Source organism: Mus pahari, chromosome 3, assembly GCF_900095145.1.
Source record: "Mus pahari chromosome 3, PAHARI_EIJ_v1.1, whole genome shotgun sequence".
Taxonomy (NCBI): Eukaryota; Metazoa; Chordata; class Mammalia; order Rodentia; family Muridae; genus Mus; species Mus pahari.
This window is the reverse complement of record NC_034592.1, coordinates 69,930,336-69,942,733: the sequence shown is the minus strand read 5'-3', so window position 1 is coordinate 69,942,733 and position 12,398 is coordinate 69,930,336. Positions and strand designations below refer to the sequence as shown.

The 12,398-nt window shown below is 42.3% G+C and overlaps 1 protein-coding gene across 1 annotated transcript in view; it reads left to right on the top strand.

Moving 5' to 3' along the window:
* The window catches only part of Ctnnd1 (catenin delta 1), a 52,488-nt gene that overhangs the window by 25,885 nt on the left and 14,205 nt on the right, over positions 1–12,398 (top strand). The window contains exons 3-10 of the mRNA XM_029537046.1: positions 710–998; positions 3,377–3,448; positions 4,488–4,640; positions 5,014–5,549; positions 8,289–8,752; positions 9,966–10,149; positions 11,229–11,346; positions 12,085–12,235. Coding sequence (XP_029392906.1) covers positions 804–998; positions 3,377–3,448; positions 4,488–4,640; positions 5,014–5,549; positions 8,289–8,752; positions 9,966–10,149; positions 11,229–11,346; positions 12,085–12,235 — 1,873 coding nt within the window. The 5' untranslated portion in view covers positions 710–803. The remainder of the gene's footprint in view (positions 1–709; positions 999–3,376; positions 3,449–4,487; positions 4,641–5,013; positions 5,550–8,288; positions 8,753–9,965; positions 10,150–11,228; positions 11,347–12,084; positions 12,236–12,398) is intronic.

The window sequence follows — 12,398 nt, the reverse complement described above, 5'->3', positions numbered from 1 at the left end:
GCACCTCCACCACTCCATTACTATATATCTCCATTTTTTTTTAAAGATTTATTTATTTTATGTATATGAGTACAGTGTAGCTGTCTTTAGACACACCAGAAGAGGGCGTCAGATCTCATTATGGATGGTTGTGAGCCACCATGTGGTTGCTGGGATTTGAACTCAGGACCTTCAGAAGAGCAGTCAGTCCTGTTAACTGCTGAGCCATCTTTCCAGCCCCCTATATCTCCATTTCTTAACTGACATTTTAATTTAGTATACTTCATCACTACAGCTGCATTTATAGTGTTCAGGTTTGGGAGAGAGAGGTTAAGTAAAATTTGTGTTGTTCCATTATATCTAGAAGTAGCTTGTTCCTGTACCAGGAAGTTAAAACTTTTATCAAGCAGATGCCTGCAAATATTTCCAGAGAAAAATAATCTGATTTTAATGTTATGGTCTCCCTGTCCTGTCAGCAGTTTAGAGACTTTGGTCAAGCTGCCACCCTTCTCTCAATGGGAGTTCATAGCAGAGTATTGAAGAGGGTAATAGGCAAGGGATCCTGTTGAAGCAGATACTGGTGATGGGCTCCCAAGCTTGGTTGGTGGTGGCTTGCTTTCTGCACTGCAGTAAAACCACAGAGGACATCTTTGGCGCTGGGGATTAACAATTCTTCTGTCTTCTCTGACCCGTGATCTTTTCTCTTCTCTCTTATCCGCCCCCTCCCTAGTGTGAAGTGAGGGGACCTACTCCCTCCTTTCTACTCCCTCTGTGGTCCACCTTACTTTTTATCCTGCCCTGCGGCGGCTCCTCCCCTTACCGTCATGGACGACTCAGAGGTGGAGTCGACCGCCAGCATCTTGGCCTCTGTGAAAGAACAAGAGGCCCAGTTTGAGAAGCTGACCCGGGCGCTGGAGGAGGAGCGGCGCCATGTCTCGGCGCAACTGGAACGCGTCCGGGTCTCACCACAAGATGCCAGCTCACTCATGGCCAATGGCACCCTCACCCGTCGGCATCAGGTAACCCTCTCTCCTTTAGACCTGCAGGTAGGACATTGGCATGGTCACAACTGAGGCCTACATATCCTTAATGAGATGCTATTGGCCCTGGGCTGTTCAGTGCTTAATCTTCAGGATGAACTGTTCCAGGGATATTATAAATGCTGATAAAGAAATAAAGGGATTTGTTGCTGATCTGAGTTGAGTGGACTTTAGAAACCCTTTGTGACTTCCTGTTTTGCTAGAGTGGGTTTTCTGACAGGGATGCAATTCTAGTTATTTCTAGTTATGGTACTGTACTTTGGAGCCACACTCAGAGTTGCTTCTATTTTTTTTTTTTTTTTTTTTTTTGGTTTTTTTGAGACAGGGTTTCTCTGTATAGCCCTGGCTGTCCTGGAACTCACTTTGTAGACCAGGCTGGCCNCACTTTGTAGACCAGGCTGGCCTCGAACTCAGAAATCCTCCTGTCTCTGCCTCCCAAGTGCTGGGATCAAAGGCGTGCACCACCACGCCCGGCCCGCTTAATATTTTTTTTTGAAATATCTTTTTTCTCAGGGTCAAAAATTAGGAAAGTATATCTACTTAGCGGTTGGGGAAGTTGGGCATCTTGAGCTCCTAGCTCCAGATCAGTCTCAACTAGAGAACAGTCTATTCTCAGAAAGTGTTACAGTGTTCATAACTGTGTATTCCTTTCTCATATGTCCTTGTGTGCTTATTGTTGGGTGTGGAAATCATGTTTTGGAAGAAGGGGTCATTGTTACTTTCGCTGGTTAGAGCTGGGGGGAGGAGGGGTATCATGCTATTGTTTAACTCAGAAAACCACAGGAGCCAGTAGTGGTCTCTACGTTGGCTGGCTTCGACGTGACTTGGGAGGACAAGTGTTAGAAATGAGAAGTATTTGTGTTCCCTATGGTTTATCTCTGACTTTACTGTGACGTAATCTGAGGTTTTACCAGTGAATGTGCACACGCACACCCTGGGTGGGCACTGCATTAGTGGACTGACTCTATAGAGCTCCGAGTGGAATTAGAACAGTGCTTACACTCAGTTCTTTTAACTGATTATTTATTTATTTGTTTTTATCTGTTTGTTTGTGCAAGGGATTGACCCTAGAGCCCTGAACATGCTAGGCAAATCCTTTACCACAGAGCTACGTCCTAGACTCTTTACTTACTTATTTATGAGGAGCTGGGGATGGAATCCTGGGTCTTGTGCATGCCACTAAACAACATTTACAGACCTTTGGGTCTTTGAAGACTAGGTATTGGTATATAGCTCAGGTTGGCCTCAAACTTGTGATCCTCCTGCCTCTGCTTCCCTAGTGCTAGGGTTACAAGCATGCCCAGTTGCTTGCTTAATCCTTAAACTAGTAGATAGCATTTGAAATAATCAGGACCATGAAATAAACAACAGACCATGTTTGCAATGTTCAGGGAATTTTTCAGGAACTTGAGTGTAGAGAGTTAGGGATGAGATACACTGAAGGAAAGTGGGGGAACTCAGACTTTAGGTGGTGGGGAATCCCAGGTTTATCTTGTTCTTTTATTTTTAACCTCTGCTCTGCAATGAAACCACACCCTTCCTTCTTCCTGAGAGTAATGTTTAACTTCCTCCCCTGCAGCAGCATTACACTGTGTGTAAAGGGGGAATGGGTGGAGGAAGAAGATCCCAAGGTTATTGGATCTAACTGTAATTTCTATTGGGAGAGGAGCAAGAAATGTATGTGCTTTTATATATACAGTCTCATTAGGTTATGTCTTGGTGCTTAAGATAGAACAATTTAAGAAAGAGAATGTGTTCTGTGGCTGTAACTTGATAAAGATGTTGAAGACTTTTTTTTGAGAGGCGTTGCTGAGTATTTTCCTTCATATTTGGAAATGGAGAATTAACTCTCTTCTTTAAAGAGCTTCCTGGAATGGGAGTTTACCCTGGTACCACAGCTTGAAGATTCCTAGAACAATAATAAAAGGAAGCTTTTTGTGGATAATCCCTCCCCTTTCCTAACTTTCATTCTTAAAGCTTTCCAAAAGGTTTTCTGTAGGGAGCTTACCTGAGTCTCTGTTATTCAGCAAATGGTCTTTGAATGCTTCTAATGTGCCAAGTACTGTTCAAGATGTTAGGGATGTTAGTAGCCTTGAAACTACTGAACTCAAACCCTGTGTACTCATGGAACTTACATTCTTATGCTCCAGAAATCCCACCTGCCAGAATTCTAGGCCTGTAGAGGAAAGTGGTATCTTAAGATTAAGGAGTGTTACGGTTCTTATGTGAGTACTGACAGAAGGATTTCAGTGCACAAATACCTTCTCAGAAGCCCTTTCGTTTTTGAAAGAAAGATGTTGTGTTAGACAGAACAAAGGACAGCCAGAAAATGAATTGTTTTGTGGGCTCTGTTTCAGAACGGTCGGTTTGTGGGCGATGCTGACCTTGAGAGACAGAAATTTTCAGATTTGAAACTCAACGGACCCCAGGTAATTGTTTTCACTCAAGGTCTAGATGGCTTCATTCACATCTTTTTACCTCTCCAGTCTTTATGATCATATTGGTATGCTAGAGTGCTCATCGTAAATATTTATTAATGTTTTAATTTTAGAAATTAAAAAGGTGCCATTCCAAATTATAGTTTTGCTGTTTTGTTTTTTTTTTTAAATCATTGGCTTTTCTCATGGTATTCCTATCTCATTTGATCCTCCAAAAACTGCAGTTGTTTCGAGGGAGAGCATAATTTTACATTGTAGAAAAGCTTACCTAAAATCTAACTGAGGAGATGAACAAATCTGATGAATAACGAAATCTGCTGGGCCTGATGGGGCGAGTCTAATCTTAGTCTCTCGGGGGGCTGTGGCAGGAGGATCAAAAGTTTCAAGGCCTACCTGGGAAATTACTGGAACCTTATCCCAAAGTAAAGGTAGGAAGAGGGTTCTCAGTTTCTTCAGTGGTAGGTGGGGTGCTTGCCTAGCTTCCCAAAGCAAAGCAAAAACCTTGTATGTTTATTATTTTTTAAAATCCTTATCTTTCTTGAGTAAGCTGTTCTTTTTGAAGTATTGCTCCAGTATAAATGTAGCAGTTAACACAGTTAATACAGTTACTATTCAAGTAGGTGACCAGAATGGGAAGTTAAATTTGCTGTCTCAGTCACTGGGATGTCAGCATGATTTTAGTTGCCTTTTAAAATTTATGTTTGTTAGATAGCTAGTACTAGGAAGTTTTATTTACTGTCCTTTTACATGTGGTCCTGGCTGACCTGGAATTTGCTGTGTATATTAGGGTAGCCTTGAATTTACAGGTCTGCATGCCTTTGCCTTTTGAGTGCTGGGATTAAAGGTGTACACTACCATACCCTGCCTTTCTGTACAAGTATTAAAGATGACAACCATTTTTTATTAAAACCCCTGAGGACAATGGGAGATGAATGAAGGCCTCCTGTCTCTAGAGGCACCTATGTTTCTTATTAGGATAGATTGTTACTACATAGGTTCAGTTGTAGTTTCACTCTTTTCTCTCTCATAGGATCACAACCACCTTCTGTACAGCACTATCCCCAGGATGCAGGAGCCAGGACAGATTGTGGAAACCTACACTGAGGAGGACCCTGAAGGAGCCATGTCTGTTGTTTCTGTGGAGACCACAGATGATGGGACCACTAGGCGCACGGAGACCACAGTAAGCTGAGATTTTCATGTCTTAGAGTGATAGGTCCTCTGTGGTATTTTAGTAGAGAAGCTAATGAGTTAAGTGAGCGAAAGCCACTGACTGCCAGAAAGAAAGTGATCCCTGGGGAAACAGACAAGGGGAAAGAAGTTCAGGACATGGGAAGAGAGGAGGGGTCTGACAGTTACAGTAGCTTCCAGAGAGGATGTTAGTGATTGGGCAGTTTTTTTCCATTGAGGGCTTCTGTAGGATGGAGAAAAGATATAGATGACACACACTTCTGTACAAAGGGTAGGGTTTCTTTCATAGAGTACTGTGGAATTTAAGCTTAGATTCTTTATTTCCTTCGATAATTGGTTTTCCTTTTCTTATTCCTTAACTGAAGGTCAAGAAAGTTGTGAAGACAATGACAACTCGGACAGTACAGCCTGTCCCCATGGGGCCAGACGGGCTGCCTGTGGACGCCTCAGCAGTCTCCAATAACTATATCCAGACCTTGGGCCGTGATTTCCGCAAGAATGGCAATGGGGGCCCTGGTCCCTACGTGGGGCAAGCGGGCACTGCCACTCTTCCTAGGAACTTCCACTATCCTCCAGATGGGTATGGCCGACACTATGAAGATGGTTATCCAGGTGGCAGTGACAACTACGGCAGTCTGTCCCGGGTGACCCGAATTGAGGAGCGGTATAGGCCCAGTATGGAAAGCTACCGGGCACCCAGTAGACAAGATGTCTATGGGCCCCAGCCCCAGGTTCGAGTAGGTGGGAGCAGTGTGGACCTGCATCGTTTTCATCCAGAGCCTTATGGGCTAGAGGATGACCAGCGCAGCATGGGCTATGATGACCTCGATTATGGCATGATGTCTGATTATGGTACTGCCCGTCGGACAGGAACACCCTCTGACCCTCGACGACGCCTCAGGTGGGCAGGGGTAGGGGAAGAGGTAGCTTTAGGGACTCCCAAAGGCTACTAAGCACCCGTCTGTTCTGAAGGTTCTTACTCCTAGAGCTGATCTTTGCTGAGTGAAGATGTCATGATTCCTGTTTGGATGAGTAGTTGCCTTGGAAGAATATTTTACAATAGGATTGGTCCTCCCTCCTTTTCTTTCTTTCTTCCTTCCCTTTCTTTATTCCCGTTATTGTTGAGACAGGGCATCACTATTTAGCTCTGACTGGTAGGCCTTTTTTAAAGGACCCATTTTGGGCTTTGTGTGCTGATCATTAGTACCTTTGTCATGTCTCTTGTTGGGATTTCATATTTTTAAAAGGTTATTTTAAAAACTCTTACTGGGTGTGCACAAGAAACATGTTTGGTCTTGGGCTGCAAACATTACTTTAAAATCAGGGTCTATATTTTCCAAGTCAAGACATAAAGGAAGGCTTATAGTTATCTTGATAGTGAAGGTGCCCTGGCAGCTGTTCTCAATCTTTGTAAGTAGGTTCATGACCTTCCAAAGCACTTTCCAAATGTATATTAGGTAGTATTGGCTAACCATAAACTGAATTAGTCTGGGACAGGAGTAGAGGCCCTATTATCTAAGCCTGAGTCACTGACACTCTTCATATGGTGTGGTTAGCAAATTCAGCTCCCATGTGACTCACCTTTTATTCCTAAAGGGGCACCAGATCTTAGCTGGTGTAAGCTACCTAGGGTAGATAGATAGCAGCTATCATTAGAACAGTCTGCCCAAGGAGTGAGGCTGAAGTCTGCTTGCTCTGACTTCCTCATTAGTCAAGAGAGATTAGACACAGGTGGGTGTGGACGACCAGACCATTCCCTGCTGTCCTTTGAAGTACCAGTCACATAGAGAGGGTTTGGAGCTTGGTTCTTGGGTTTATTCCAGGGTGACATTGAGTTTGGAATCCTGCTTGACTAGCAAGATTCTTGACTAGAAGAATTCTGCTTCCTGTTTCGGCCTCCAAGAATAGTGCAAGGTCAAACTTTGATAGCAAGGCAGTGTGATTAGTGGCAAAAGCACTGAACTTGAAAACCCTGGTTCTAGTTGTGCCTCTGCCATTATCTATATAGCCTTAAGCAAGTTATTTGATCATTTGTGCAGTTTAGTTATTTGTGAAAGAATCTTGATCTACTGCCCATGAAAGAAGGAAGTATAAAGGTAGATTTCCTTGAGTGACTGAAACAAAATCTGGCAATGGCAATTGTTTTTATAGTTGCTTGTCTTAAACAAGAAAAGTAAAATATGCTCAGCATATAGCCTGAAACACCATTCTCTCATGAACAGTTTGGTGTATCCTTGGGGTTTTCTTGAAAACATGTATCCTGTTTTCTCATTAAAAGGAATATTTTTTCATACAGAGTTTAGCAATCTGCTTTTAAAACAACTTACTTTATTTTGATTAAATGACATTTTAAGTTTAAAAGTGCTTTTACTATCACCCCCCTGCTTCCCTTGGTTTTTCAAGACCAGGGCTGTCCTGGAACTTTCTCTGTAGACCAGGCTGGCCTTGAACTCATAGAGATTCCCCCTGCCTCTGCCTCCCAAGTACTGAGATTAAAGGCATGTGCCACCATTGCAGTCTAATTTATTTATTTTTTAACGAAATGATTTATTTATTTATTTATTTTTTAACGGAAGAAATGATTCGTTCTACTGAGTTTTTTTATTGTTTAATGATCAGTGTTGATACGTGTTAGGTAGGCTAATTTTCAATGTTTGGTGACAGTGGGAGTGGTTTTATGGAACAAGCAACAACATAGAGTTCCCTATCCCAGTAAGATCCCCAGGGGTAAGATGAGCTCACAGATAATAGGGTTTGTCCTTTGTACTTATAAATAACAGTGTGACAGGCTCACCCTCTAGTGGGTATTGGTGGTACTGAAACAGGAAAAGTTGCTTCTCATTTGATATCTTTCAGTTTCTTCTTCTGATCCAAGAGCTAGGACATTTCAGTATATGTTGATATATAGGTGCCATTTTGGCAGACATAGAAGTATAGAAGTTGAAGGATAGAACTCTTCTTGGAACATACCTGTCTGACTGAATAGCGTGTGAGGCCCTGGGATGAACTGTGACAATTAAGTGTTCAAGTTTATACCTCAGTAGTACTAAAGCTAACTCCTCAACAATATAGCCAGAAGTCCTCTATTTTTCTTGATCAGTGCCTCTTCAATTTCCAAAATAGGGCGAACTTAATAGTTTTGTTCTACTAGCTCTTTCCTGTGTGCAGATTCCTTGTTTGTTCTCTTTGTGATTAACGTTTCCAAATACTTGCCTTTCTCAATCAACAAACTTCACAGGTTACTTTTAAATTATTAAAATTGGACCCAGGGAGAGGGTTCAGTTGGTGAAATGTTTTTTGCACAACATGAGGACCAGAATTTGAGCTCCAGTACCTACATAACAAGCTAAGCTCTGTGGTTGCAGAGATAAGAGGATCCTTGGGTCTTGCGGGACAGTCAGACTAGCTTATCAGCAAGTTTCAGATTTGGGGAGAAACTCTGTCTCAAAAAAAAAAAAAAAATAATATCGAGTGACATTGAGAGTACTTGCACTTGCTCACAAAATTATTAAAAATTGACCATACAGAGGCGATACACGATCTCTGTAGAGCTGTGATCCTACCTTGAAGATGATGGGTAATTGGAATGTCTATGAAGCCAGATTTAACTGCTTGGTTCTTTGTTCTTTCAAAATTGCAGGAGCTATGAAGACATGATTGGTGAAGAGGTGCCACCTGATCAGTACTATTGGGCTCCTTTAGCTCAGCATGAGCGGGGAAGTTTAGCAAGCTTGGATAGTTTGCGCAAGGGAATGCCCCCACCTTCAAACTGGAGACAGCCTGAGCTGCCAGAGGTGATCGCCATGTTAAGCTTCCGCTTGGATGCTGTTAAGTCCAATGCAGCTGCATACCTGCAGCACTTATGCTACCGCAATGACAAGGTGAAGACTGACGTGCGGAAGCTCAAGGGTATCCCAATATTGGTAGGATTGTTAGACCATCCCAAAAAGGAAGTGCACCTCGGAGCCTGTGGAGCTCTCAAGAACATCTCTTTCGGACGTGACCAAGATAACAAGATTGCCATAAAAAACTGTGATGGTGTTCCTGCTCTGGTCCGATTGCTCCGAAAGGCTCGTGATATGGACCTGACTGAAGTGATTACTGGTGAGTGCCAGGTTAGAGGTCACTGTTAATGTATAGAGATGTATGGATCTAGAAGTTTCTAGACTATTACCTTTTAATTAATTTATTGAATAATTAGTTCTTTTTGAGTCAGGGTCTCACTATGTAGCTCTGGTTGGCCTAGAACTCACTATGTTGAGCAGGTTGGACTTGAAGTAATCTACCTGCTTCGGCCTCCCAAGTTCTGTGATAAAAAGTGTGCACTACCATGCCTGGCCAGTCCATTATTTTTTGATTATAGGTTCTGCGGTAGTAAGTGGCCTTGGGTCAAATCTGCTTTACAGATTTGATTGGATGACACATGACACACACAGTAATCTCCAACACATTGTGCATACCTGCATGTTTTCTCATTCATTTGAGATAGGGTCTTTCTCTATGTAGGCAAGTTCTAGAACTCACTATGTAGATTAGGCTGTCCTCTCACAGAGATCCACTTGCCTCTGCCTCCTGAGTTCTAGGATTAACGAGTGGGCCACCATTTCTGGCACAGTCTGTTATATTTGACCAACTGTAGTAGTAGAGAAAGTTGTTTTCCAAAGACAGAAACTGAGGGGCAATTGCCATTTATCCACAACCTTATAATCTGTTTTGAATGTGTGCCTTTCTTGACTCAACCTGCCTGTTCCATTTAGAAATTTGAGTTTATGGCCATTTATTTGGAATAATTTTCCAGATTATACAAGGTGATTCATTTTGTGGGGGTATAATCACCATTCCAGAAAGAAAAAGAAATATTGGTTCTTAATTGGCAAGATATTGCCCCCAGAGGACATCTCCATTGCTGCAGTTCCTTTTGGCTGTCGTAACTTGAGGTTAGGTAGAGCATGCTCTTGGCCTCCAATGAGTAAAGGCCAGGGGTACTGATTAACTGATAAGCATCCAACAATAGACAGAACAACTACCCACAGCAAATAATTACGTGGACCAAAGTGACTGTTGCTGAGGTAAAGAAATTGGTGTAGATTGTTTTATAAAGCTTTGTTTTATAACTGTGTGCCTATATTAAACTACAGTATAAAATATATATTGCCATGGGTCAGAAGCCTGACCAACACTACATGGAGTCACAGACTCTATAATGGGTGAATCTGTGGTCATTGACTGAGAAGGAATAGAATAGGGCTGCCTCTGATAATCTTCAGACATACTGTCTTGGGTGCTAGAGAGCTCTCTGATGAATTGTCCTTGTCAGGAACCCTGTGGAATCTCTCATCCCATGATTCGATCAAAATGGAGATTGTGGACCATGCACTACATGCCTTGACAGATGAAGTTATCATTCCACATTCTGGTTGGGAGAGAGAACCCAATGAAGACTGTAAGCCACGGCATATTGAATGGGAGTCAGTGCTTACCAACACTGCTGGCTGCCTTCGGTAAGTGGAGGTTTTCAAGACTATAACGGTTCAATTTTTGCTGGAGTTGGTAGTGCTGGCCTATAAACCTATCAGACCCTGTCTCAAAAAGGGATGTGGTTTGGCTGCAGATTCAGTGGAACTCGTTGCCAAAGTGCTGCCCTAGGCGCAGTCTTCAATACCATATATTGCATGCATCCCAGGTGGACATTTATGGAGGTTTTTTTTTTTTTTTTTAAATTAGATGTTGAGTTTCTGTTTGTTTGTTTGCTTGCTTCTTTTTAATTATGATTATTTTGTGGTACTGAGGACCAAATTCAAGACATTGCATGTTCTAGTCAACCTTCACTCTACCTTGTGCATGCTTGACCTCAGCCTACCTGCCTTTGCTTCTTTCTTGTGTGTGCCATGTTTATCGGCTTGTGTGTTTACTCCCTCTTCCTGTTCACTTTTTATTCCTCTTTGATTTTGTTCATCTAATTAGGTAAATGCCTGTTTAGAACATCCCACATACAAGGTTCTTACCTAGTTGTGGATTTTTGTGTGTCTTAGTTCCTGTCATGGTTATCTGTATTTCAAATTAGACACCTTTGTCATTGTCTATATTTATTTGTACTGCTATATAGCAAATGACTTCTGGCTAGATTTACTGATGTTGGTTCTGCCCTCCCCACAAGCCCATTTTTTGTGGTACTGGGTATTAAACCCGTTGCCTTGTATAATCTTGGGTAAACTATCTGCCACTTCTTAGCCTGAAAGAGGGTGTCAGTTCCTCTGGAGCTACAACCTTTGTGTGGGTGCTGAGGGTTGAACCCAAGTCCTTAGAAGAGCATCCAGTGCTAGTGCTCTTGACACTGCCTGCCTGTTCTAGTTTCTGCTATTCATGTTTTTCAACCTGACTTCACAAACTTGAGAAAGCTCAGAAGACAGACTTTCAGTCAATTTCCAACTGCAATACCTTGTTTTTAAGTATTAACTGCCTATTGTACTGAATAGAAAAGGTTTTTAAGGAAGCTTTAGATGGAAATGAAGAACAATATCTGGGGGGGGGGGGACCTTGATGGATTTGAGTCCTTTACAGAATTTTGTGTTTCCCTTAGGAATGTAAGCTCAGAGAGGAGTGAAGCCCGGCGGAAACTTCGGGAATGTGACGGCTTAGTTGATGCCCTCATTTTCATCGTTCAGGCAGAAATTGGGCAGAAGGATTCAGACAGTAAGGTAAGTTAATGAATGACTAAATGAATTTTGTTCCCTAAGGCACCTGTGGTCCAGACCTACCATTTCAGTCTTTCAGGTAATATAAAATATTTATTATGCTACCCCCCCTCCCTAAAATGGACATTTAGTTTAGACAAAGAGAAGTGTGTGTGTGTGCAAGTACACAGAGAAGAAGCCAGGAGAACATTTGTTCCTTCTTTGTTACTCAGGCACTTTCCACCTTATTCTTTTTAGACAAGGTCTCACCTCGAATCTGGAGGTTGTGTTCTTTGGCTAGGCTTGTAGCAAGTACACTTCAGCAATCCTGTTCCTATAGCACTGATTTATAGGTACATTCAAGATCATGCCAGACTTGTGCAGCAAGTGCTGTTAATGACTAAGCCATCCCTTCAGCTCCAAAGATAGTTTTCTTTAGGTGTGTGTGTTCCGTATAGAGTTAAGCTGCTTAGTAGCCTTCCAGATTATATATTTTCTTAGTAGGGAAAACAGGAACCTAAGTGTTGGGTCACCAACTAGTTGTAGAAGCCAATACATGTCTATAACCAGATGCCCTGTTAACATGAAGGTAACAAGAATTTTGAGGATCTTGGAGTACTGACAAGGCAACCTGAGAGAAGATGGATTGAGTCATGCATTTAGGATTGGTATTTTAATCAAGTCATGGAGACTTAGATTTTCTTGGAAGTCATCATAAGCATTCTCTTTTCCAACTGAACCTTTTTGTTTTATGTCCCTAAGCTTGTGGAGAATTGTGTTTGCCTCCTCCGGAACTTATCATACCAAGTTCATCGTGAAATCCCACAGGCAGAGCGTTATCAGGAGGCCCTTCCTACTGTGGCTAACAGTACTGGGCCACATGCTGCCAGTTGCTTTGGCATCAAGAAGGGCAAAGGGAAAAAGCCTACAGAGGATCCAACAAATGATACAGTGGATTTCCCTAAAAGAACTAGTCCTGCTCGAGGCTATGAACTCTTATTTCAGCCAGAAGTGGTGCGAATATACATTTCACTCCTTAAGGAGAGCAAGACACCCGCCATCTTAGAAGCCTCGGC